General features: G+C 34.0%; 4 protein-coding genes and 3 pseudogenes across 4 annotated transcripts; 5 read left to right on the top strand and 2 right to left on the bottom strand.

The window, feature by feature from the left end:
- The first annotated feature begins 105 nt into the window (after window positions 1-105).
- LOC106413255 lies at window positions 106-1,366 on the top strand (annotated as a pseudogene).
- A 10,373-nt stretch (window positions 1,367-11,739) lies between these two features.
- LOC106414636 (putative auxin response factor 21) lies at window positions 11,740-14,781 on the top strand. The gene is made up of 14 exons (XM_013855257.1): window positions 11,740-11,782; window positions 11,868-11,989; window positions 12,076-12,171; window positions 12,283-12,339; window positions 12,429-12,569; window positions 12,662-12,746; window positions 12,824-12,914; window positions 12,987-13,151; window positions 13,246-13,359; window positions 13,434-13,506; window positions 13,593-13,731; window positions 13,944-14,215; window positions 14,482-14,663; window positions 14,736-14,781. The coding sequence occupies exons 1-14, from the start codon at window positions 11,740-11,742 to the stop codon at window positions 14,779-14,781; spliced, it is 1,626 nt and encodes a 541-aa protein (XP_013710711.1).
- A 2,546-nt stretch (window positions 14,782-17,327) lies between these two features.
- On the top strand, window positions 17,328-18,640 carry LOC106414089 (glucan endo-1,3-beta-glucosidase 12). The gene is made up of 3 exons (XM_013854801.3): window positions 17,328-17,922; window positions 18,192-18,222; window positions 18,312-18,640. Exons 1-3 carry the CDS (start codon window positions 17,535-17,537, stop codon window positions 18,409-18,411), a joined length of 519 nt encoding a protein of 172 aa, XP_013710255.1. The 5' UTR covers window positions 17,328-17,534; the 3' UTR covers window positions 18,412-18,640.
- A 1,660-nt stretch (window positions 18,641-20,300) lies between these two features.
- LOC106411821 (cell division cycle protein 123 homolog) lies at window positions 20,301-21,488 on the top strand. The gene has a single exon (XM_013852655.3). The coding sequence runs from the start codon at window positions 20,363-20,365 to the stop codon at window positions 21,320-21,322; it is 960 nt and encodes a 319-aa protein (XP_013708109.1). The 5' UTR covers window positions 20,301-20,362; the 3' UTR covers window positions 21,323-21,488.
- Window positions 21,489-22,083: 595 nt separating this feature from the next.
- Window positions 22,084-24,796, bottom strand: LOC106413256 (annotated as a pseudogene).
- Window positions 24,797-24,924: 128 nt separating this feature from the next.
- LOC106414694 lies at window positions 24,925-26,531 on the bottom strand (annotated as a pseudogene).
- LOC125593469 (adrenodoxin-like protein 1, mitochondrial) lies at window positions 24,964-25,254 on the top strand. The gene is made up of 2 exons (XM_048770135.1): window positions 24,964-25,047; window positions 25,129-25,254. The coding sequence occupies exons 1-2, from the start codon at window positions 24,964-24,966 to the stop codon at window positions 25,252-25,254; spliced, it is 210 nt and encodes a 69-aa protein (XP_048626092.1).
- Window positions 26,532-26,797: the final 266 nt, after the last annotated feature.

Genomic DNA, 26,797 nt, shown 5'->3' with positions numbered 1-26,797 from the left:
ATAACATATTATATTATGGTTAACTAATATAATTTTGACTAATTTCTATAAGATTATATTTTTGGTTTATTTCTATAAGATCATCATTAACTATATAACTAACTATATTTCAACCCTCAGCTTTGGATCAAAGGGCTGACTAAAATGGCGTCAATGTTTTCTAATGTTTCATCAAATGTAATCGGTATGAGTCTAAGAAACGAGCTTAGAGGTCCGAAACAGAACGTCAAAGATTGGTACAAGTACATGAGACAAGGCGCTGAAGCGGTCCACTCAGTGAATCCTAACGTTCTTGTCATTGTCTCGGGTTTGAATTTCGATGCAGACTTATCATTTCTCAAAGACAGACCCCGTTCGAAGTTAGCTTCAGGAGGAAATTGGTGTTTGAGATCCATTGGTATGGGTTTTGGAGGAAAGGACATAACTGGAACAAGATTTGCGGCAAAGAAACCAAGAAGCTTATGAATGAGTCTGGTTTCTTACTCGAGAAAGGGATCCCTTTGTTTTTGAGCGAGTTTGGGATTGATCAAAGAGGAAACTATGTGAATGACAACAGGTTTCTAAGTTGTTTCTTGGCTTTGGCAATGGATCTTGATCTTGATTGGGCGATATGGACTCTTGCGGGAAGCTATTATGTAAGACAGAAAACTATAGAATATGATGAATCTTATGGAATCTTGGATTGGTATTGGTCAAGCATCAGGAACTCAACCATTTTGAATATGCTTTCTTCAATTCAGTCTCCTTTGCAAGGTACACAAAGGTCCTTATACTTTTTTGACATTATTAATGACAATATAAAAAATAACTTTGCAATATTTCAGGACCAGGTCTAATGGAAACTCAACCAAAGAAAATAATGTTCCATCCTGCGACTGGACTTTGCATCGTGAGGAATTCATTGTTTCAACTGAAGCTTAGTTCTTGCAATGGACCAGAAAGGTTTATACTTTCATCTCATGGAGTTTTATCGCGAACAGAAGAACATGTCTTCTTCTGCTTGAAGGTTTACGAGGAAGGAAAGTCTGTGAAGCTGCGTCTGTTTTCCTCAGAATCTAACAGTTCAAAATGGAAAGTTTTGTCTGAATCAAAAATGCAGCTCTCGTTGGTAACAAAAGATGGAGAGTCTGTTTGTTTGGATGTTGATTCGGGTAGTGGCAACATTGTGACGAAAAGCTGCAAATGTTTAGAAGGAAATGGCAGTTGTGATCCAACAAGCCAATGGTTTAAGCTTGTTACTAACACGAGAAGCCGAGTTAAACCAGAACCTGTTCTTCAAATTAGTCCATACTCTAAAACATTTCTTCAGAAACCTTTATCAGTCTTATAAAGTATTCAAGAAATGTTCCAATAGCTTTTAATTAGTAGGATGTTTACTCCGGTTTGTTCAGTTTTGGAATGGTTTGGTTTCTAAATTGGTTAAATCGGATTTGACACAACTAGGTTTGAAACTGCTGAAATGTGTATAAGAAATCATACTTGCAATGTGTTAGTAGCGCTAAGCATTCGAGTTTAGGGTTCAGGTTGGTTTGGGTTGGGGGTGTTTAGTACCCTTATCGGTTTGATAATGTCGGGTCGGGGTTGGGTTTCTACTTTTTTAGAAAATTTAAAATGGAACCGAATTATTGTTTGGATTTGGTTCGGGTTTAAATCAAACAAAACGATGATAACCAAAACCCGAAAAAATATTCGGGTGATTCAGATTTTGAATAATATTTTATTTACAAATTACAAATTCAGATATATATATATATATATATATATATACATAATTATGTTAAAACTGAATAATTAATGTTCTAAAAATAAATAAATTTTATTTCAAATTTAGATATCCAATCGATTTTTTGGTTGTGTTTTAGTTTTCAGATTTATAGAAATAGGAACCATTTGGGTCTTGTGAATCGGTCCGGTTTTTTTGTACGGTTTTCAGGTTTCGGAAAATATGGCCAGGAGTAATATAAGTATGCACCTTTTGATTGCAAGTTTTGGTTTGCATCACATTTTAATCTGCATTACACATAAGTCACACTGTACATATTACTAACAAATATTATTGAAGTGTCTAATCTACTTTAATATAGAACAAAGGGTGAAGATCTTACATTACCCATATATAAACAAATATTTTAGTAACAAGTTCCATGGCACAAGTTTAGCTGATTTCTTCTTCTTTTTTACTTTTGAATCTTGCTTCTTCTCCTCTAAACATCTCTTCATGATCCTCACCTTAAGACCATGTTTCATGTACAAAGTCGTTGTAACTCTAGGCACAACGACATGATCTTGATCAACCTTTATTGAGTAGTTCAACAAGATTGAAGCAGCCATCATTTTCATCTGCAAGTAAGCAAATGTTTTCCTTAAACAAATCCTTGGACCGCCATTGAACACAACATACTTAAACTGGTCATCACTCACGTACTGTCCTCCTTGTATCCACCTCTCTGGTTTAAGCACTTCACACTCTTCACCCCATATTGATTTCATCCTTCCCATGGCATAGATAGAGAAGTAAACCCTTGAACCTTTATCCAAGAAGGTCCCATCTGGAAACACATCTTCTTCTGTTGCTTGCTTCATCTCCATTGGAATTGGTGGATAGAGTCTTAAGACATTCAAACAGTGCCGCTTGTAGATACACCATGTCGTTTAGCTCCTTGACTGTGAAGTGACAACAACTCTCATCAAGGTTATTGTAACTCTTCTCTCTTTGGCTCAAGATTTTTTTTATTTCTTGGAGGATCTTGTTTTCGACTTCAGGATGTTTTGTTATCAACCAGAAGAACCAAGAAAGCCCGACAGAACTGTAGATACACCATGTTGTTTTCGACTTCAGGATGCTTTCTTGAATTTAAAGTCTTTTGATTTGTTAGCATCATCTTCTGAATGGATTTAGTTGTTGGCGTTTGCATTAACGTGGCTATGTTATTTTCTTTCTTAATCAAACCGACTCTCTTTTTAGTCCTTTAGATTGAAAATAACCGTGAATCACTTTGTCGAAATATATTTAGTCTTAAAGTGTTTGTTGCGTATATTGTATGCCTTGTGTATGTGAAATTATTATGTTTATAATTAAACATATACTCTTTGCAGAGAATTCTTCGCTTGTGAACGCCTCTTCTCAACTTTTCAGTATTCGTTATACAATAAATCGATGGAAAGTATTATTCCTGATATTAAAAATAATAAAACAAATCTTATGCATGCTATCTTATCAATTTCTTGAACATTTTATTACTCTTGAAGGCACCTTTGATTCCTTAATGAGAGATCTAGATTATTCTTTGCTCTTTTGATTAGGTTATCTTGTGACTAAATAAAACCTAACACCTCTCTTGTCTCAGCCTCCCCAGCCCCCATCACTTGATCATTATACTTTTGATACAACCAATTTTTTTTTTTTTTGAAGAAAGTGACAATCAATATATTTATGTATAATATAGGTTTATACTTAGTACTTATGGTGATGTTATGATCTTGGATTCTTTCTTCTCTTTACATTTACTAGGTCCGTGTCCACGCTACGTGCGGATTATATGCTTTTAGTGTTTTAAAATTTTCATTTTTTGTCCCAATATGTTAATTGTTTTATTTGGAATTTGTATTAAATTTTTAAAATGTTCCACATATCTATTTTAACCTGTTTTGTCTCATTTTTCTGTCTTTTTGTGTTTTTGTTTGATTTAAATTGAAATATAAATTTTAATATTTTCCACATTAATACGACTACCACACTAAATATGGGGAATGTAGTTTACCCACATTTCTATATGAAAACCTTGAATTACCTAGTATGTTATCTGAAAACTCAAGTTATCTTGTATAACTATCATAATTTACCTAAAAAATATCAAAACCAGAAATTAATTTAGAAATAGTTGAACTAAAACCAAATATAATTTCATAAATACCTGTACATATCTTATACATTTAAAACTGAAAATTATATAAAAAATATATGTTGAGCCTAACTTTAGACATCTAGTTTTTCAGGTTTATTATTTTAAAATAAATATATCTGTAGTTGAAATATGATATCTATATTTGTCTCATTTAACAGATTATGTGTTACTATAAAATTTATTTCACTTTTTAATCCAAAAATCACTAATATGACTAAAACTCTAAATACGGGAAATATAGTTTAAACTTGGGGTTATTTATTAAATAACCAAAAACAAAATTAGTTTTTAGAGAGACGGTAGAAAGAGATTGGATGAGAAAAGAGGATAGAGAATGAAATTTTGTTAGTTTGTGAATTTTGGTTTTTTTAGTTATTAGATTCAATTTCTGTTTAATCTTTGCTTTGTTTTTTTTTTTTGCCTTCTTATTTTCCCTCACATTCATTCTTTACTTATTTGGTGTGATGTAGAACTCATTTTAGGTGCTAAAGGTCGCAACTTCAATTTTCTGAATATCTTCCCTTTTCCTTGCCCTTTTTTATTTTTTTTTTCTTAATTGACCACAGAAAGGTGATAGTTGATCAGCTTATAACTGCTCAGACATGTTACTTTATTCATGTGAGCACCTAGTTTTTTTCCTTTTAAGAACAAAGAAATATATATGTAACACATGTTTACAAATCTTAATACAATGATAATATCCATTATCTCTCCTTCGGAACTTCATTGTAAAAGCGAAAAATAAAACAAAAATTCTTTGACGATCCCATGAAGACTAATCCTCCCACATGTGCTTAGTTAGCACAATAAAAAAATGAAAGATGAATGATATATGATATATCATCTTTAACATTCTCTCTGCTACTGTACCCAGGGCCGGCCTATCGCGGAAGCAGGAGAAGCGACCGCTTAGGGCCCACTTAAAATTTGGTTTTGTTTCTTATGAAATTATCATATATTTTTCATAACAGTTACCCGTGCTTATAGTCTTACTTTTGGGTCAGAATCTCTGTTTATAGTTTAAGCGTGACATTTTGTGGTTTAACTTCTTGAAGTAAAACAAACAGTATTCGTCAACTTCCAACCTTTGAAAAAATAAAACTGCTCGTAAAAATAAACGGAAATTTTTGTAACTCCAGTATTAAGAGCCGCTCCTCACAAACCTGTGAAAACAAACAGAGTATTGCAATGTCTCTCAGATGTGTGGAGCACCAGAGAAACTGGGTATAAACTTGATGATATGTAAAGAATGGTGAACTATGACTTGAAAAGGTGACTGGATTCTTACCTTCTCAACTATCTGTTCCATTTGAGCAGCCCTCAGAAAAACATCCTCTAGGCATATATCTCTTTAAAGGTTTCAACAGGGAAACATGAGCAACTATAGTAAAAAATACATTACCACAATCTGGAAGATTAGCATCATCTTGATGACACTCACTAAAGAACAAAGGGAAAAAAGAGATAGACTTCAAAGCATTTTAGATGGGACTTACTTCTCTCGAAAGAGTGGGAAAACAATAGTTGACTAAGAACCATTTGTCTAGCTTCTCTAAACAAATGTTCCAATCAGAAAATATATTAGTTCCAAACTTGTAAAAAAATTTAACTAATAGTCAGCCACAATGCAAACTTTTCAGCATCATCTGGTGATCATAGAATATTTGGGTTCTGTTGATTGACATTCTTCCCTTGCTAGTCAGGTTGGTTTAGGATGAGATAAAATCCAACTTTTCCCAATTAAAAAAAGAAATTAAAACTGACATAAGTAAAGGTAATAAATAGTTACAGCGCCATGTCGAGATACCAGCTCGTGCAATTGTATGTCTAATATCTTCTTGTTCAGAACCAGCCTACACAGAAGAAGTAGAAGAGGCAGATCAATAAAAGATTAGTTTTGCAAAAATCGTAACTTTCAAATAAGAACTTTCAGGTGCTTGATCCAGTCACCTGAATAATTATCTTTTTGAAAAGGATGTCTTTCCACGATAGTACAGTTCCTCAAGAGCACCAGACATGCTTACTAACTTGAAAAGTCTCCTGCAAACCAAAAAGAATTAAGAGCGTTCATAATCCAAAAAGAGTATATCTCAGGCTAACCAAAAAAAAGAATTCATCACATACTTGTCATCAGGGACAGAAACTCCACACTCTGCATCATTAGCAAAGAAAGAGCGAGAAACATGAGTAAGATCATCATGAAACCATACATTTTAACCAATTAAACTACAGATTAGTGCAAGTTGCTCTCTGGGAATGAGCTTGATTGAGAGAAACATAGGATCATGCATGCTGCTGCTAAATCAGCTTTGACTTCTTCATGCCGATGCTTGAATTCTGGGAGACAGAGAAGCATGTTCAGTACCAACATTAAAGGAGTCAACAGCATAAGCTCACAACTGGCATCGTGAAGCAAGGGATATTGTAATATATAAATATATACTGTCAGATACCAACTCAGGACTGGAATGGAATACAAATGGTGATAGTACTTGGATTTTCCTTGTTAACCTCAAGATTGACTTACGCAAGATTTCAGATACTCACCTAGTTGAAACTTTGGTGTTGATAAGTTAAGAGTAGAAATTTGCCATATAACTTTTCTCGTGAAGCAAGCTGAGTCTTTAGTTTCTTATCTTTCAATTACTACAGAACAGGAAGAAACAATCAACATTTGTCCAAAAAAAAAGAAAAGAAGAAGAAACAATCAGCGTATGCATTTCCCAACTAAAAGCCACAAGCATTAACATTATGTAAATACCTCTAAATTATCTCCTTCTCCTGAAAAATATTTCTTCCCATAGCCTCCAACTCAAACTCGATCTCCTACATACAAATTTAAAGCCAAGTTCTCAACTCTACTGAAACCCACAAACCAATATAGTGTTTTTAGATTCTAACCAACGAAGGAGGTACCTACACATCAGGATGCATGACCTTCTCCATGAGATTGCTACCTTCTGAAGCGGCATCCATCTCGATCCTTGCAAGTCCTCCTTATAACCTAAACAAATGAAATATAGTGTCAGATCAGAATAGTATACCGGAAGTTATTCTATACCTAATGCGAGATCCAAATAAAAATCGATGACAAAGAGCATAAGAATAAGCTAGCGAAGGAAAAACAAATCTCAAGCTCTATAAGCCAAAAACCTAAGCGTGAGAAAAACTGAGAATTAGATTCGGCCATCACTCGATTTATATGTTAAGGGTCATAACGTTAATCAGGGTCGGCTTAGATAGGGGCGAGCGGTGCAACCGCCCCGGGCCCAATTCGTTGTCCTCGTATTTCTTAATAGATAAGTGTCCGATTTAAAAAAAAAATACATGTATTTTTATATTAAAAATAAGAAAATGGAATCGAGAAGCAAGGGATATTGTAATATATAAATATATACTGTCAGATACCAACTCAGGACTGGAATGGAATACAAATGGTGATAGTACTTGGATTTTCCTTGTTAACCTCAAGATTGACTTACGCAAGATTTCAGATACTCACCTAGTTGAAACTTTGGTGTTGATAAGTTAAGAGTAGAAATTTGCCATATAACTTTTCTCGTGAAGCAAGCTGAGTCTTTAGTTTCTTATCTTTCAATTACTACAGAACAGGAAGAAACAATCAACATTTGTCCAAAAAAAAAGAAAAGAAGAAGAAACAATCAGCGTATGCATTTCCCAACTAAAAGCCACAAGCATTAACATTATGTAAATACCTCTAAATTATCTCCTTCTCCTGAAAAATATTTCTTCCCATAGCCTCCAACTCAAACTCGATCTCCTACATACAAATTTAAAGCCAAGTTCTCAACTCTACTGAAACCCACAAACCAATATAGTGTTTTTAGATTCTAACCAACGAAGGAGGTACCTACACATCAGGATGCATGACCTTCTCCATGAGATTGCTACCTTCTGAAGCGGCATCCATCTCGATCCTTGCAAGTCCTCCTTATAACCTAAACAAATGAAATATAGTGTCAGATCAGAATAGTATACCGGAAGTTATTCTATACCTAATGCGAGATCCAAATAAAAATCGATGACAAAGAGCATAAGAATAAGCTAGCGAAGGAAAAACAAATCTCAAGCTCTATAAGCCAAAAACCTAAGCGTGAGAAAAACTGAGAATTAGATTCGGCCATCACTCGATTTATATGTTAAGGGTCATAACGTTAATCAGGGTCGGCTTAGATAGGGGCGAGCGGTGCAACCGCCCCGGGCCCAATTCGTTGTCCTCGTATTTCTTAATAGATAAGTGTCCGATTTAAAAAAAAAATACATGTATTTTTATATTAAAAATAAGAAAATGGGCCTAAATTTTTTTATATGAAAGTATTTTTTTTATTTCCATAGATTTATTTTTAAAAATTCTTCTGGTATTTTGAAAAAAAACATATATCTATCAGATTAAAGAAAAATCATAGTTTGGAAATTAAATATATTTTTTTCCCAAGGGCCCATGACACCATTGAGCCGGCCTAACGTTAATCAATTAATTTATGCAATTAACTGTATAAGAAGCGATTATGAATTCGCAGGGAAGGAAACCAAGAGATTCATCGGGAAGGAGATGAAGAGAACAATGGTGAAGGAATAAATTGAGGTGGCAGTATAGTACTCCCTCATTCGTTGATTTTATTTGCTGAGGTGGACACCCTCTCCTTTAAGTATATTCCCTTTTTATTATTTATTTGATATTTTCTATTACCAACATCTAGAAACCGAGAAGTCAATTTTGATTTTCTATTTTCTCTGCTTCTACTAAACTTCATATCCCAAGTACGATGCGAAGCTACAAGACCGGTAACGATGATCCGACCAGAGTCACCGATTCAAACTGAATGTAATACGACATCTTCGACGTAGGGAACAACGTGTGCTTGGTTCGACCAAGTGCGTCACAGGTTGAGCTACAGAGAGCTCTTGATTGAGCATGTGGTATTGGGAGAGTTGATTGCTCAGTCATAGAGCCGGATACGATATGGTCGCACGCATCTTTTGCGTTTAATGCGTATTATCAAACCAATGGGAACAATCGCATTGCTTGTTACTTCCGTGGAACAGCTACACTCACCAAGATAAACCCTAGTAAGTATCTTGCACCATGTAGGTTACTAAAAATGAATAATCGATTAATTTTGCCAAAAATATATTTCTTTATATATAAAAATGTCATGCCCTATTTTATATGTTTATTTACCCTTTTTTTAAGGACATACCATTTCTGAATTTAACCCACACCGGGTTCGAGTTTACAATCAGAACATTTCTTCTAAGAAGACAGAAGTAAAAAGAAATAGAATCAAAAATCAGACGATGTCGAGCAACTAAACTTGGTCAGTCCTCTTTACACTTGAAATCTTACAAACCAGACGGATAAAAAAGATTGGCGACGCCGCGTTGATGATCGGGTCAGCATTCTCTCCACAACGAGTCAGAACCAGCAAAAAAGGAGCCATATTAGTTTGATTCCATACACCTGATTTAATCTCATTAAGCGTTGCTACCATTTACTTCTTTCCCAAACCTCCGTACTCTTTCGTTGAACAAACAGCTTCCCAAGACACTTTTGCCACCCATGTAGAGTTCGGAGCTCCTGTCCAGAGAAAGGCGTTACAAATATTTTCTAATTTGTCCAAAGATTCTTTTGGCAGTGGAAAATCTCAGACCAAAAAATGATCGTACTGTAGCCGTCCTGCGATAGCCGTTTTGCTGTCCACGAAGTAACTCCGACATAATTCACACGAAGAGACCCTTGGACCAAACCAAATTCTGGCGCCAAACATGAAGCAGAGTGTTGATCATTCCCGTCCAAACATTTTATAAGTCACTTTGTCGTACGCCTTTTTTTTACATGGAAAGAAACCTGCTAGTTCTCCGTTAAGTGACACTGAATAAAAAGGAGTGGTAATACACAGGGGCGGAGGTGGGGCGGAGGTAGTAAGGTGGTAGGGGGGTCAGCTGACCCCACTAAATTTGTAGAATTATCTGTTTTTTTCTAATGAAAATTTGTTTGTGACCCCAACAAAAAATTTTAGTTGACCCCACAATGAAAAAAAACAGTAAAAGATAAACTAAAGAATGATTTTGAAAATGGAATCGATCGGTTTAGTTTTGGACTCCGTTTTAACTCGAATCCAATTTAATTTGAAACCATAAAGGACAATCTAATCTGTCAACAAATCTTTTAGGTTACTTGTTTTATTTTTTTGCTAGTTCTTTTTTTTTTTGTTTTCAGTTTTTTTTTTATTAGTCACTGCAAACTAAAAAAAAATAAAACATATTTATATTAGAGTTCTTTATATGTTCCAGTTTACTTAAATCCCTATAATCATATTTGCATGTTTATATTTAATTAGATATGTTATGTTTAAGATATATATATATTCATAATTTGAATAAAATAGCTAATTTTATTTTTATTTTTACTTGATAATGCATCAATTTCTAAAATAATAATATTATCTAAATGTTATAAAAAATTATAGTGATGTTTGGTTTTAGGTGGTTATATTATTTGTTTAGTAAAATAAAATATTTACAATATAATAAAATTGCAATAAAATATGTGTATTGTAAAGTATATTATATTTTTAAAATTTATAAACTATTTATTTATTTATTTTTGACCTGAGTAAAAAAAATTTCTGGCTCTGCCACTGATAATACACATCCTTATCCAAGAGATAAACACTGGCGATAGTTCAAAGGCATGAAGAATATTCAAGGAATACATGATTGGATTAGAGATAACCTATCTAATAACATCTTTTTGTTATAGCATTATATTGTCCGCTATTCTTTTATGTATGGGGAGTACGTAATAATATATGGGATATTTTATATGTTGCTTGCAGGCTAACGTTCTCCTATGATGTATGCAAGCAAGAACCAAGATTTCATATTTTTGTTAGTTATGTCTTTTTTTTTTTTTTGGTCAAATGTTAGTTATGTCTTTTAAGTATCATTTTGGTCAGACTTCTCTCCATCATGACTTTTGGTTAATTTTTAATTAAAGATGTAAATGAGGGGAGAATTGACATGTTCAACATCCCTACCTTATAGTTTCCATTTTGGGAATTTTTTCATATAAATGGAAAGGCGGACAAAAATGCATTAATGTTTCAGTAGAGAATCCATAGAGGACCTTTGAATTTTCTTTTACCAAAGACCATTGTCTTCAATGACAAATCAACTAATTATGAGGTAGAGTATGACGTGTTTCTTTATAGAATTATTATGTGTGTGTGTGTGTTTTAGAAACATAATCAAACTGATATTCAACAAGTTTTGACATTTTTAAAAATTCATCTTTGACCTGGTTTTTTTTTTGGTAACCTTTATTAGTCAAAAGTCATATATATGAACAAATATTAATGTATGACAATGTCTTTTCAACTATATATACCTGATGTATTATCAAATTGATGACTAAACAAAGATAAATATAGATCATTGTAAAGAAGAGAAAACAAACTTGTTTACTACAAGATCAAAACGTTCTCACCATTTCACCAATCAAAGGTATTATGTTAATTATCTAGTTTTATGGCTCTATTTTGTGAATAATCATGATTTATATTGTAATAGAATTCGTAAAAGTTTATTTAAAATTCTACATCTATGATCTAATCGTACTTTAAAAAACACAAACCTGTTTATCATGATATATATACTCTTTTGAATTTGAAATATTTTAATATAATAATATATCATGGGTACCCGAATGCTCACCCCTAATTTTGAGATACAATACCACGCTAACAACTATTCTTGATTTAGTGATATTTTGTGTAAGTTGTAATTCAAGACCAGTATTTGGTAAAAGCTGATGGCGAATAACCAAATTATGAATGCACAACCTAAATTTCGAGGTATAAGTTAAAAAAATGAACTCATATTTAATTTTTTATTTATTAGGAATATCTACCCATAACAATATTTTATTTATTTATGTAGGAACTGAGGGTGTCAATAGATATTTGTATGATCAGTTATGGAAGTTATGTGCTGGATCTTTGTTTGATCTCCCAAAAATTGGAGAAGAAGTTTATTATTTTCCTCAAGGGCACATAGAGCAGGTAAATGTTTTTCTATGAATAATTTCACATTGATTCTCCTGTTTTGTTATTTAATAAACTTTTCTACAATCTTATGACATTATCAGCTTGTAGCATCAGCAAATGACAACTTGTGCCAGTTAAAACCAATTTTTGATATTTCTTCAAGAATTCATTGTAATGTTGTTAGTATCAAGCTTAGGGTAAGTATCCTTGGTATTTGATGTCTCTTTTTTAGGAAATACGCATGAGATCAATTGGCTTAAAATTGTACATATTGTGGTTTTAATAGTATATATTATGCATGATTTTAGGTGGAGACCAATACAGATGAAGTTTATGCAAAAGTTTCGTTGTTGCCATGTCCACCTGTAAGTAGAAAATTTTATATTTTATTTATGAACAAATAGTAACTGTTATTCTAGTATATGTAAATAATTTTATGAATTTAATTATTTAGGAAGTTGAGATCCCGTTTCCTAATGACAACAACGAACAAAACATTAAATATTTTACTAAGGTGTTAACTGCTTCGGATATCGGCCCACATGGTGATTTTATCTTATTTAAAAAAGATGCCATTGAATGTCTTCCTCCATTGGTAAATTCATTTAATAAATACACCAAATAAATTCATAATTGACTTAAATTGTAAGCTTTTTATATAATACTTTGTATTAAACCTTTTTTTAGGATATGTCACAGCTAATACCGAGTCAAGAGATAGCTGCTAAAGATCTCCATGATCATGTCTGGAAATTTAAACACACTTTTAGAGGTAGCTAAGTTTTTTCTTTATATCAAAATCGTTTGGTAGTAATACTAATTTTTGTTTATCTATAAATTATCAACTAGGTACACCAAAAAGACACCTTTTCACATCTGGTTGGAAAGAGTTTGTAAAAGGAAAAAATTTGACCGTTGGAGACTCTTTTGTATTCCTTAGGTATATACATTTTGTCATTTTATATCTCCTTTGTTTCTTAATATTTTGTATTTTAAGTATATTTTGTTCAAGAGGAGAGAATGGGGAATCACGAGTTGGAATTAGAAAAGCATCTCATCAACAAAGCGACATGTCATCATCTGTAATTTCAAAAGAGAGTATGCACCATGGTTTCATTGCTTCTGCATCGAATGCTATTCACACCAAATGTATGTTCGATGTGTTTTATAAGCCAAAGTAAGGAAAACACTCTGTTACTCTACTTAAACATCATGAGGATATTTAATTTAAATAAGCATACTTTAATTTATTCTTGATATGATGATACTAGGTCGAGCAAATTCATTGTCAACTGCGACAAATTCTTAGATGCAGTGAACAGGAAGTTGAATACAAGTTCAAGATTTACTATGAAGTTTGAAGGACATGATTTCAATGAAATAATGTAAGTTTTTGACACTCATATTATTTTTTTATTCTAAATATGATTACTTACAATTTTTTTTTTTTACTTTAAAGATATTCTGGGACAATAGTAAAAGTGGAAGATTTCTCCATTTATTGGAAGGGTTCAGAATGGCGAAACCTACAAGTAAAAATTATTCATAACTTATTTTTATTATATTATTTTAGAATATGATTTCAAAATAAGTAAAATCCACAAATTTATTTTAATAGGTACAGTGGGATGAAGCTGCAACAATTCCAAGACCTAACAAGGTCTCTCCATGGGAGATCGAGCCTTTAATACCATCATCAAACATTCTCAAGTCAGTTATTCGAAATAACAAACGCCAACGCGAAATAAACGAATTTGGTAAGAAAATACTTTTTTAATAGTTTATGCTTCATTTTTGATCAATTATCATCATATTTCTATATAAAAGTTCAAATATGGTAATTCCTACGTTGACTTAAAGCCAATTAATTGGAGAATCAAGCATAAAATATTCGACGAGTCTTCCTCAACTTATCATAATGAAACTAATGATTCGAAAATTTCATCTGGTTGGCTAGTGAGCTATGCAGGTCCTATTATTTCCAAACCAGATTACAATGACCAAATGGCCCAGTCAACAAAAGAAAATTCAACCACCAATGCATCTAGTAGCTTCAGATTGTTTGGATTTGATCTAACGGCTTCTAGCAAAGCAAGAGATGTTTTGGAACCACTCGAATCATACCAAAAGAATAAAACTTCTGAAATCTTTGAAGAAGAAAATCTTGATCAAATTCAAGCAGTGACATCACTAACAGAAATCCAAAGGAAGGAAATAAGTTTTACTACAAGTAGTACTAAGGTATGAAAAAGAGCATCATCTACTTATTTTTTCTTCTTAGTCAATTCTAAAATTATTTATTATTAATAACTATAACATTATAAGACATAGACTTTCGTAAACTTAATCATGTTATTTTAAATAAAAGACCAGATTTATATATGGTTGCAAATACAGTTTTATTCTCATACAGCAGATTTAATATTGATAAGAAACTTGCATAACTTTTTTAACAGATTGAGATGACTATAGTTAGTTCACAAACACTTGATATGTTTATTGATCAGGTTCACATGGAAGGTGTTGTTAGAACTGTGGATTTAACTGTTTTTAATGGATACAATCACATGATCGTTGAACTAGAAAAACTCTTTAATATCGAAGGCAAGTTGCATATGCACAGTCAATGGAAACTAACTTTTAAAGATCATGAAGGAGATATGATGCTTGTTGGAGACGATCCATGGCCGTAAGTTTCCACTTTCTTCTTCTCCCAATTTTTGGGAAAATAAAAACTTAATGTGTTTTTGATTTTGTGTAGGAAATTTTGCAATATCGTGAAGGAAATAGTCATATCTTCCAAATAGGAAGCCATAAAATGAAATTTGAGAATCAATTCTCTAAAAGTGACTCAGAATTTACAACAATAATTTCACCATCAGACGTGGACGACAGTCAAAGAGGAGTTTTGTTATTTTTAATGCTTTTTTATATAATATTAGGGATTGGTCGATGTTTGCGCGGGAAGTTTACTTTCATTAAGTCTTCGTTTGACCTTTGTTTTTAACTTGAAGACTTTGGTTTTATGTTATGTGTGATTTTTATTATTGTGATTGCTCTTCTTTATTTTTTATCAACTCTTTTCATTGAACTTATTTGTTATAAGGAGATTAAGACTCAGTTTCGTTGCGTTTACTAAATTTCCTTATACAGTTACTGAGATAGTTTGAATGGGACTATGTTCTGTTTTTATTTTGGCGATGGAAATTTTAATCATTTTCTTATTTTAAATCATCTAGTTTCATGTCTGCTCTTATGTGTTTTTGGTAAGTTGTTTTATATTGCATTTTGTTTGAATTGTGCAAGTATATATTTTTATTTCCATTTCAATATTGGAATTATGGTTGAGTTTTAAAAAAATTATGTATGTAACCTTTTAATTTAGTTATATACAATAACTGTAGATCTCTTATTTATATCATGTAAACAAACTTTTAGTTTGTTTGTAGTAATAACATCAATACTACTAAAACATAAGCACTTTTTATCTACTTACAAATAGTTTAGATTGGACTATTACATTTCTTTAATTTTTTTTATTATTTCTCCTACAACAAAATTATTTATTATTTAATATATACCATATCTAATCTATTATTTTAATATTTTCAAAATAATATATTTAAAAAGATTGCATTTTAATAATATCTTTTAATATATTTTTATATAAATGTACACATACGTTTATTTTTAATATTTACTTTTAAATAATAAAATTCATAATTAATAATAACTATAATTACAAACAAATATTAAATCATTTCTGATTTATTGAATAAGAAATAACATTCTTATGATATTTATATATACATAATTTATATTCATAATTAAATTACTACGACAATTAATAAATATAAAGTAGCTTAATCTATTAATTACTATTTTATAAATTATAAAATTAAATAATAACATATATTCATGAATTTTAAAATATACTTTAACTTATTAAAACAAAATATTAAAGTAAGATATATAAACTAATAAATAATTTTATACTTTAATACACATATTTAAATTAGAATATTATATTTAATTCAATAGATTTATCAAGTATAAGACGGGTTGAATGACATATAATTAATCTATATAATAAAAAAATTGACCAGTATAAAAATTAAAAATAAAAGGTGCTATAATTTAAAGTTTGAAAATATAAGTAAAATTAATACGGGACGGGTTATGTAAATGAATTATCTTATTTTCATAAAATTATATTCATGTAAATTTTAAATAATTATCTATTTTGTAAGAAAAAATGTTTTATAAAAATACATATGTATAAAATTTCTAATTTTCAGTAAATATATTTTTGAATAAAAATTAATCTCGCGCTTTTAAAACGCGGATCAAAATCTAGTATGTTTATTAACATTTACCAACTATGTTAAAAGAGATTTTAGTCAAAAATAGTTAAAATATTACATATTATTTTCAGGGCTGGAAGCACATGCTACCCCAACTTCTAACCAGGGCCGACACTGCTTACATCGTGATGAAAATCTTGTATAGGTTTTTTCTCTATTAATCTATTTATTGTCATAAATCATTTCTCTAGGATTCGAATCCAAAATCTTTTAATCTAAAAACATTAATGACTTCTTAACTACTGGAGTAAAAAGACTTCCACTAAATATAGGTTGCGGATACTGAAACTAGAAATGTTCCACGTAATTTGGTTCTCCCGTGTGATTGAGGCCATCTGATTGAGAGACTAGTTAGATACCAACTGTTATCTTTGGAACAGTCAATGAACTTGATCGATTTTTTTTCTTAATCTGAGTAGGAACAAGCTAAGATGGAAGATATTTCTGAAAACATGAACGTTCAAGTGGAAGAGTTGTATAAGAGAGTTGAAGAGTTCATCAGACTTCACTAAACCTCATAAAATCAATGCCATAAGCTCTGTTTTTTTTCATTTTAAAATTTATGCTTTCTTGAGTTTAGAGTATTTTGATTTGTTACATCATCTTCTAAATGGATTTGGCATTTGTAATAGCTTGGATATGTTGTTTTCTTTCTTAATCAAACCGACCCTCTTTTTAGTCCTTTAGATTGAAAAATTCGTGAATCACTTTGTCGAAATGTACTCAGTTTTAGTGTTTGTTGGGTATTTTATGTCTTTTCTATGTGAAATTATTATGCTTATAATTAAACAGATACTATTTGCAGAGAATTCTTTGCTTGTGAACGCCTCTTCTCAACTTTTCAGTATTTGTTATACAATAAATCTATTGGAAAGTAATATTCCTGATATTAAAAATCATAAAACAAATCTTGTGCTATCAATTTCTTGAACATTTTATTACTCTTGAAGGCACCTTCGATTCCTTAATGAGATCTAGATTATTCTTTGCTCTTTTGATTAGGTTATCTTGTGACTAAATAAAACCTAACCTCTCTTGTCTCAGCCTCCAAAGTCCCCATCACTTGATCATTATAGTAAAAAGAGTGTGACAATCAATATATTTATGTATAATATAGGTTTCTACTTATGGTGATGTTATGATCTGGACTTTTTCTTCTCTTTACATTTATATTTTCTATTACCAACATCTTGAAAATGAGAAATCAATTTTGGATTTTTCTATTTTCTCTGGTTCTACTAAACTTCATATCCCAAGTACGATGTGAAGCTACAAGACCGGTAACGATGATCCGACCAGAGTCACCGATTCGGCCTGAAGGTAATACGACGTTCTTGGACGGAACAACATGGTGCGTGGCTCGACCAAGTGCGTCTCAGGCTGAGCTACAGAGAGCTCTTGATTGGGCATGTGGTATTGGGAGAGTTGATTGCTCAGTCATCGAGAAACATGGTGACTGTTACGAGCCGGATACGATATGGTCGCACGCATCCTTTGCGTTTAATGCGTATTATCAAACCAATGGGAACAATCGCATCGCTTGTTACTTCGGTGGAACAGCTACACTCACCAAGATAAACCCGAGTAAGTTTCTTGCACCATTTAGGGTACTAAAATGAATAATCAATTAATTTGACAAAAATATCTCCCCTTATACATAAAAATGCTATGCCCTATTTTATATATGGATTTACCCATGTATATTTATTTTCTAAAAATAAGATAAATGACACAAATTGGATTTGAGATAACTTCTCTAATAACATTTTTGTTATAACATTATATTTTCCGCAATTATTTTATTTATGGGGATTACGTAATAATAGATGGGATATTTTGTATGTTGCTTGCAGGCTACGGAACGTGCTCCTATGATGTATCCAAGTAAGAACCCTAATGTCATATTTTGTTCGTTATGCTTTTTAAGTATCATTTTGGTTGCAAAAGTTAAGCTTCTTGGTTTATTAATTCAGATCGGAAGTCTCCTCCGCAAGATCTCTAGCAGAGTACAAACCACGGTGGATGTGGCTGATGTGCATAGGACTTTTATTGTTTTTATATCGGCGAAGCTAACATCTTCACCGAAAAAAGCCAATATTGGTCAAATATATCAGTTGTGCCAGAATATTTTTGCCAAGAGAAAAGGTTGCAAAGATTTTGGTTTTCTAGCAGTTAAGCTTTATGTTTAGTTCTTCGCTTTCCTCTTGGGTTTAGAATCTTACAAAACCCTTATATTCCCTTCCTTATTGTTACGAAAGGTTATTTTCACGTTCCTTTAATAATAATAATATCATAATAACTTTATATAAACTCCAGTTGTGAAATGAAATCAATTTTTTTTCCTTTAAACTTAACTAGATTTTGGGTGTATTTTTTAAAAAATATGATGCTACTTGTTTTTTTATGTCACTATTTAGGGTTGGGCAAAAAACTCAAATTCGAAGAATCGAACCGATTTCAATCCGAATAAGTAGTACCAAATCTGAACCGAAATTGATTAAATATCTGAATTATTCAAAATTTTGGTATTTGAAGAACTGAAACCTAATCCGATCTGAACCGAAATATTTTGGATATCCAAAATAGATTTATAAACTTATATATATATTAATTATTTTTAGATTTAATATATATAAAAACATCCAGAATATATATGATACTTTTAAGTTCGTTTAAATACTTAAAAATATATTCAAAATAATCAAACGTAAATATCTAAAATAGTTACAATATACTCAAAACTCAAAAAATACTTAAATAATTATTGATTCTCTATCCAAATATTTAAACCAAACCAATTTAAATTGGTTATCCAAATCCGAACTGAATCCTCAAAGATCTGAGCCGAACACGAAATCTCAAACAGGCCCGAAAACGAACCCGAACGCCCACTCCTAGTTTCACTATGATATATCTTATATGTGTCATCACAGGTTACAAAAAATATGTGTTATCATACAATTAATCGTATTTTATACGTACCATCGAATAACTTTTCTTATAATTAATAATATTTTATATGTACAATCATATAAATAATCACATATATTATATTTTAAAATTTCAATGTGAAATATAAAAAACCATAATTTAAGTTGGTGTTTGAAATTGAGCTTTGTATTGTATTTTTCTTATATGTATTGAAAACATTTTTATAATGGTTATTGGAAAATATGTTAGTAAAAATCAAATTTTGAATATATGTATATTTTTGAATGAATTTTTAATATAAATCAATTTTAAATTATTATTTTGATTTGAATATGTATATCAATTAATATAAACCCATTACTTTTCAATATAATGTAATGGATTTCTAATTTTTTTAATAGTATAAGCCTATTATTTTTTTTCTTAACTTACTGCTATCCATGTTTCCAAACAATCCTATTTTTTTTAACTGCTATCTATGTTGCCAAACAAAAGCTTAAAGTAATTTTTCTTTAATAAGATAGATATTGAGGACGAAACCATTTGTTTGCGACTCTGAACTTAACCATATATTGGCATGTGGTTCTGAACTGAACCAGCCAAAATTTTTATTTTTGGTTCAAATTTGGTTAAAATTAGGTTCTAAACCGATTATTGATATCAGTTCAGTAGTCGGGTTAATTCAGTTTATATTATATTTATTTATTTTTAGTTTCAAACCAAACTAATTTCTACTACTAATATTTAACCAAATGAACCGAACTTATTTGAAGAAAAAAAAAACTGAACTTAAATGGAAAAAGAAAAACATAAACGTTGGTTCAATTCGCCAAAATGTCCGGTTTCCGAATTAACCGAAAAAAAAAAGAATTAATAAACCCCGAATTAACCAGCCGACCCAAACCCCCCCGCAGACCTACTTACATACCCAGAGTCACAAACATAAAGAGGGTAACTTGATTCTTAAGTAAACCCACTAAGACTACTTTACAAGGCCCATTACATACGGCCCATTAATAAAATGTAATTATCAGCAGAGTGTTGCCTTTCTTCTCCGTCCAACCCTAAAACCTCCATCGACGCCGGAGGTAAGATGAAGGAAGAGGAAGTAAACCGGTGCCAGATTCAGAACTGGTACCCGAAATTCAAATCCCTAACCATCAAAACCAAACTCCACAAGCTTCCAGAGCCGTTCGTCAACTACCTCCTCGACGACTCCGGCCCTTTCCTCCTCCCTTCCTCCGTAACAAACCAGAACGCGATGCCTAACAGAGTCCACAACCCCGACGACGAATCATCATCATCAGAAGACGAAACAGATCCGCCGCCGTCGTTCCCGGAGCTCGAAATCGAGATCAGGGACTCAATCGAAGCCCTAGGCGGATCGATCTTCCCGAAGCTGAACTGGAGCGCGCCGAAGGACGCGGCGTGGATAAGCCCCTCGCAGAGTCTCAGCTGCTCTTGCTTCAGCGAGATCGCTCTCTTGCTCCGCTCCTCGGACTCGATCCTCCACGACCTCTGCGAGGCGTACGATTCCTGCAGCGATAATAAAGCCGCGAGGCCGGAGAGCTTCTTCCTCGCGCTGCGGAAGTGGTACCCTTCTTTAAAGCCGGAGATGGAGTTTCGATGCTTCGTGAAAGGGAACGAGCTCGTTGGGGTTTGTCAGCGTGAAGTGACGACGTTTTACCCTGTGCTTGTTAGCGAGAAGGAGGATCTCAAGGGGTTGATTGAGGAGTTTTTTGATGGTAATGTGAGGAGTGTGTTTGAGTTGGAGGATTATGTGTTTGATGTTTATGTGACCAAGGAGAGGAGGGTGAAGGTTGTGGATTTTAATACGTGGTGCGGGTCGACTTTGCCGTTGATGTTTAGTTGGGAGGAGCTTGAGGGGTTTAGGGTTGGTGGTGAGTTGGAGTTGAGGATTGTTGAGAGCCGGCGCGGTGTGCTTCCGGGTTTGAAGACGGCGGTGCCTTATGATTATATTGACGTGAGTAGTGGTAGTGGGTGGGATCAAGTTCTTAAGAAGGCGGAAGAGGAGCTTCGGAATGAGAATTAGAGGTCCGATGAAGTTGCTTGAGCTTCTTCTTCTTCTTTAAAGTGTTGTCCCAAAGTTATTGATGCTGGAACGTTGATGATGTTTGTGTCTCTTTGTTACTGTTTCGTCTTTGTCTTTCGTTGTGCAAAGTGAATTATGCTTAGAATTGCTCTGGTTGGGTTTCTCATTCTCAAATTTAGAGCAACCGAATCGATCGAACTGAAACTTTTGGTTTTTGATTTTTGGTTGGATTAAGAACCAGTTGATGAATTTTAATCGGTTTTCAGTTTGGTTTGGTAAGTAGAAACTGGTCGGTTCGGCAAGTAATAATGATGAGGAGGATGATATGCTTGATCTTTCTTCCGGCCTCACACAAACGTAACCTTTCTTTTTTTTTTCCATCAAATTTTGTTTTAATAAAAAAAAACGGTCAAGTCCAAGTTCATGATGAACCATACAAAAACTCACAATACTAACGGACTACATCATACAAAAGCCCACAATACTAACGGGCTACAAATAAACAATGGCCGAAACCCAAATTAGCTAAACAGGCCCAAGACCCAAAACTCGAACCCAACACCGACAGGCTCGGGTATGCGTGCGTCGAGGAGGCTGGAGTGAGACACGTGTGGATATCCTGACCGTCAGTGCGCCACGCGTCGCTCCGCCTCGACCCGACCGTCTCCGCCTCACCAAGCCGCCGTACCTAACCACCGAAACCCTCGTTTCGCCGGGGCTCTTAATCCCTTCAAGCCTCCACCGAAACCAACTATCTTCTTCATCTTCCTGAAACCTTGTCGGAGAACTTCATCCCTCTGTAGAGATCTCATCCGACGGCGAAGCTTTATACCCTTAGAGATCAATGGCCGAGAACCTCTCCCGCACTATGACCATAACCCATACTCGAGCAAACAGACAACATCGAGAAACTGAAGCCGACAATGTAAGGCTGACGGAGCCTTCACTTCCCGGAAGTTTGAGCCGACGACGGCGAAGTTGAAGGAACTTCCGCCTCTCAGCTACTAAAACCGGCAGCGGCGGAGCTATCGTAGCCTCCACCTCCCGGAAACCCAAAACACGATCGTCTTCACCTCTCTAATCCTTCCAACCTCCGCATCTTCACTCCAGGTACAGGAACACCACATGTGATGGCTGACCAGAGCTCAGACAAGGCTAATGCTGTAGGAACCGAGGGTGAAACACAAGCGGATACTTTTAGCTTAAGGACGACGGTCTCCGGCAACGGCACATCCGACGGAGATCTACTTTCTCTCTCTCTTCTTTCTATTTTCTCTCTCGACTCTAACGCGTCCGTCTTTCACTAAACGTAACCTTTCTATCTCATCTCTTAAACCAAAAAGAAAATATATGCATCTCATATTCCTCGATAACAATAAAAAAATGTTACAGATCACGACTGGGATGCCAAGTGATAGCAAAATAAATAACAAAAAACTTTAACTCAAAAGGTAGATGAAACCATAACATATTCTTGAGTTAAAATAAATAACAGAAAAAAAGAGTTATGCAAATGCAAGACACATTAACGGACAGAAGTGTTCAGAATAGATTATAAAAACATTTCACCAGCAAACCCCATGCATCTAGGTAGGCAGGTCGCCTAATAGTCATCATCAGAATGGTCACTATAACCTGCAAAGCTATGGTAGTAATCATTAGCTGCCATGAGAGGCCATGGGCTATCTTCATCAGATGAATCAATGTCGTAATATTTCCCAGCATATGGGTAATCATCAGTCGAGTCATAAGGTAGTCTCAAAACTTTGATCTTCTCCGAACATCGCGTCGTAACCAGATCTCCGACATTGTAAACGTTGAAACAAAAACGTAAATCAAGATGTTCAAGATCAGGACAATTATCAAGAATGGCGTTTAAGCCACCATTTGTTAATATGTTTCCAAAAAGCTGAAGGAAGCGAAGTCCATGCATGGTTTCAGCTATAGCTAGGGCATCAATATCACTCTCGTAACGAGGACGCAATAACCCAATGAGGTTTAGCTTCAGCGTCTTCAGATTAGGAAGAGACTGGCCGACAAGTTTCAGAGATTCTCCGGACAAAGAGCAGTATGAGACCTCGAGTTCTTCAAGCAATGGAAGCTTCGCAATTGCTTCGGTAAGTCAATCAGTTGTTATTGGAGAGCACATAGCAAGTCTAAGGCTTCTCAGGTTACTTGATCTGCAAGTAATTGAGTGTTATAGTTAAAAGAACTGAAGCCAAGTCAAAGACAAAGAACAATAAGAGAGAGATGTTTTACCTATCGGCGATGAAGCTGAGGAGAGAATCAGTACCGAAATGCCAAATGTCAATCTCAACCAATCCTCCCTGGGTACGATCAACTGCGTGACGGCACATCATCTCGAGGTTCAACACCAAGTCTCCAAAGTTACGCATGTCAATCTTCCGCCACATGGCAGTGTCTTTACAGACGCGATGCCATGACGTACACACTTTCTGAGCGTTTTCCAATATGTCAATAGAGCTGAGCCTGCTTAGGATCGATGACGTCAATTCAGACGGAAGCTCAGCCCAGCTTCTACACTCTCCGTCTTTCATCGCTTGAGTCAGAAGAGGTGGCTCAGGAGAAAACAGTCCCGAGGAAGAGGAAGAAGCCATTTTGGTCTGATGATCTCAACTTGTCTCGAAGTCCATATAAATAAAGGGAGTGAAGTAAGTTTCAAGTCTCAAGACTTCTCGTAGGCATCACCATCACTAAATGACTAATATGGTTCCAATGAAGAGGACAACGGCAAAGAGGAAGAGACAGACCATTTACTCTAACGGTCAAGAATATCTCACGTCCATTAAATAAGGGAGTGAAGTAGTTTCATTAAATAGGCGACTGAAACAGTTTCAACTTTCAAGACGTTCATATGACCATATCTCAACGGTATTACTCTCTCTGTTCCTGAAATTAAGATTTTCTAGAGTATTCACGCTTATTAAGAATTTTAATAAATTTTTATAATTTAATTTATTTTTTACTTTATTATACACTTTCCAATAACTTTCCACCAATGAAATTTAATCAATTCAAATATTCTCCATTAATGTTTTTCAAAAGTATAAAAAAGTACCTTAACAATATAGAAAATCTATCTTTGTGGAACAAAAAAAAAATCTAAAACATCGTACTTTTGGGAACGGAGGTAGTATATATCTACAACATAATTTAGGGCGGCTTGTTGACAATATCATAATTCTATTACACACACTGGCCGTGGAAAATACTTGGATACTAAATATTTGTATTTGGATGAAAGTAGTATATGTCCCTGGAATAATGTTTTTGACTCGGATGCCAAGTCATTGCAAGACCAGAATTAAGATGATGTGAGCTTGACTTGGCATCCTCTTCAGCCATAAGAGATTCATGTTTCCACTAGAGTTTTGATGATTGCTTATTGTGAGTTTAAAAAAGCGCGCATCCGCGCACATGCATACTTTTATATTATTTTTACACAAGTGTGTATTTTTTACACAATGTCAGGGGCTTGTGAGGCTTCATTAGAGTGTTCAACGTGTCATGTGATCATGATGGTGAACATACCTCCTCCATTTTTAATAATAACGGATCATCATCTGCTTTCTCTGAAACCAGGACTTTGCTTATAGAAAAGTAGCTGGAATTGTATTAAGATGATACATAATACTACAAAAAAAAAACTTGAAGAACCAACAGATGATGAGAATGATATGCTTGATCCTGCTTTCGGGCTCAGTGTTATCATTACATAGAAACGTAAATTCCCTCTCTTTCTCTTAAACCAAAAAGAAAAGATCTATATCTCATGTTAACAAAAGAAATGTTTCAGATCACGACTAGGATGCATGGTCATTGCAAGACCAGAGCTTGATGGTGTACGTTTAGTCATTCCTTCAGCCACACGGAACTTTGCGGTTGATGGATTTGTTCCAAAATCTCATTAGTTTTCGGAGAGACGGTCCCATCGTAATGCTACAATTTAATGGAACCAGAAGCAGTACAAGACCATAAAGACGATTAATGTCTCTTTTAAGATTTTTTTGATGGTTGTGTACTGAGAGAAAACAATGTCTCAACTTTGCGTTTATTATCCGGTCTTACTTTTGAATAAAAAAGCTTTAATTCTCACTGGCAAACGTCCTTGATATCTTTAATGTAGCAGAATAAACTCACAAACTTTTACTAAACTGGTAACAAGGGGCATACGGATAATCATCTTGAGATGTGTAACATATCGTAAATAAGTTCCAAGACATGAGTAAGCATGATGCAACCAAAAGGTTCTCTCAAAACTTTGATCCTCTTGGAACACCGCTTCCTCAGATCTCCTGAAAGTTTAACGCTGCGACATTCACGTAGATCGAGATGTTCAAGGTTGGGACAATTATCAAGAATGGCGTTTAAACCAGCGTCTGTTAATTTGTTTGCGAAAAGCTGGAGGTGGCTAAGTTTGGGCATTGTTTCAGCGATTGCTAGAGCATCATCGTCACTCTCGTACGGAAAACAAACGCATCAACCTCAGGCGGTTCAGCTTCAGCGTCAGGACCGGTCCGAAAGCCTCAGAGATTCTACTGAGAGTGGGCAGTATGAGAACTCGAGTTCTTCAAGCAGTGGAAGCTTCGCAAGTGCTTTTGCAAGTCCATCGTTTGTTATTCGAGAGCACATTACAAGTCTAAGGCTTCTCAGGTTACTTGACCTGCAAGTAATTATAGTTCAAAAAACCGAAGGCAACTAAAAGACAAATAACATTAAGAGAGGGACTTAATTATAACCTTTCAGCGATGTGGTTGAGGAGAGAATCAGTAGCGAAATGCCAAATGTTAATCTCAACCAAGCCTCTCTGGCTACGATCGACTGCATGACGGCACATGATCTCGAGGGTGTACCCCACGTCTACTAGGTTACGCATGTCTATCTTACGCCACATCTCAGGGTCTTTACATACGTGACGCCATGATCTACACACTCTCTGAGCGTTTTCCAATATATCTATCGAGCTGAGCCTACGCAGGATGGATGACGTTAGTTCATACGGAAGCTCCGCCCACTTTATGCACTCTCCTTCTTTCATCACCTGAGTCGATGAGATTTTGGGAGGTGCAAAAACTAGGTTTTTTGGGCGTTCTGCTTCCGTCTCTTATTTACGGTTCGGTCCTCGTAGTAACATGTAATAACAAAATTAGTTTAATTATTCAAAAAAAACATGTGATAACAAAATAATTCAGGCTTAAGTATAGTAAGCCCAGTCTTTAATCATGTTCACAAGTTGTGTTAATTTAAGCCTTTCTAAACTGAACCAAAAAGCAGCCCAGTTTTTTTAAGGAATTTGTGACTTGCGTTGCAAGGAAAATGTTTAAAACTTACATGCTCAAAAGCTACTCTTGAAATCATCTCCAATGGATTTTGCTATATTCTTCTCTAAAATAGAGGATCTCTATAATAGAGATGAATTTCGCATCAATGGATTGGAATGAAATTGATTCCAAA

This window comes from Brassica napus, chromosome C9 (assembly GCF_020379485.1).
Source record: "Brassica napus cultivar Da-Ae chromosome C9, Da-Ae, whole genome shotgun sequence".
NCBI classification, from domain to species: Eukaryota; Viridiplantae; Streptophyta; class Magnoliopsida; order Brassicales; family Brassicaceae; genus Brassica; species Brassica napus.
This window is presented reverse-complemented; position numbering and strand designations above follow the sequence as displayed.

Coding starts and splice junctions, on each gene's coding strand:
- LOC106414636 (XM_013855257.1), top strand. CDS start 11,740: ATGGCGAATAACCAAATTATGAATGCACAACCTAAATTTCGAG. Junction 12,747..12,823: donor ATTTAAACACACTTTTAGAG/GTAGCTAAGTTT, acceptor ATTATCAACTAG/GTACACCAAAAAGACACCTT. Junction 13,360..13,433: donor CATGATTTCAATGAAATAAT/GTAAGTTTTTGA, acceptor TTTACTTTAAAG/ATATTCTGGGACAATAGTAA.
- LOC106414089 (XM_013854801.3), top strand. CDS start 17,535: ATGAGAAATCAATTTTGGATTTTTCTATTTTCTCTGGTTCTACTAAAC. Junction 17,923..18,191: donor ACTCACCAAGATAAACCCGA/GTAAGTTTCTTG, acceptor TGTTGCTTGCAG/GCTACGGAACGTGCTCCTAT. Junction 18,223..18,311: donor TGCTCCTATGATGTATCCAA/GTAAGAACCCTA, acceptor TTATTAATTCAG/ATCGGAAGTCTCCTCCGCAA.
- LOC106411821 (XM_013852655.3), top strand. CDS start 20,363: ATGAAGGAAGAGGAAGTAAACCGGTGCCAGATTCAGAACTGGTACCCG.
- LOC125593469 (XM_048770135.1), top strand. CDS start 24,964: ATGATACATAATACTACAAAAAAAAAACTTGAAGAACCAACAGATGAT. Junction 25,048..25,128: donor ATCCTGCTTTCGGGCTCAGT/GTTATCATTACA, acceptor TGTTAACAAAAG/AAATGTTTCAGATCACGACT.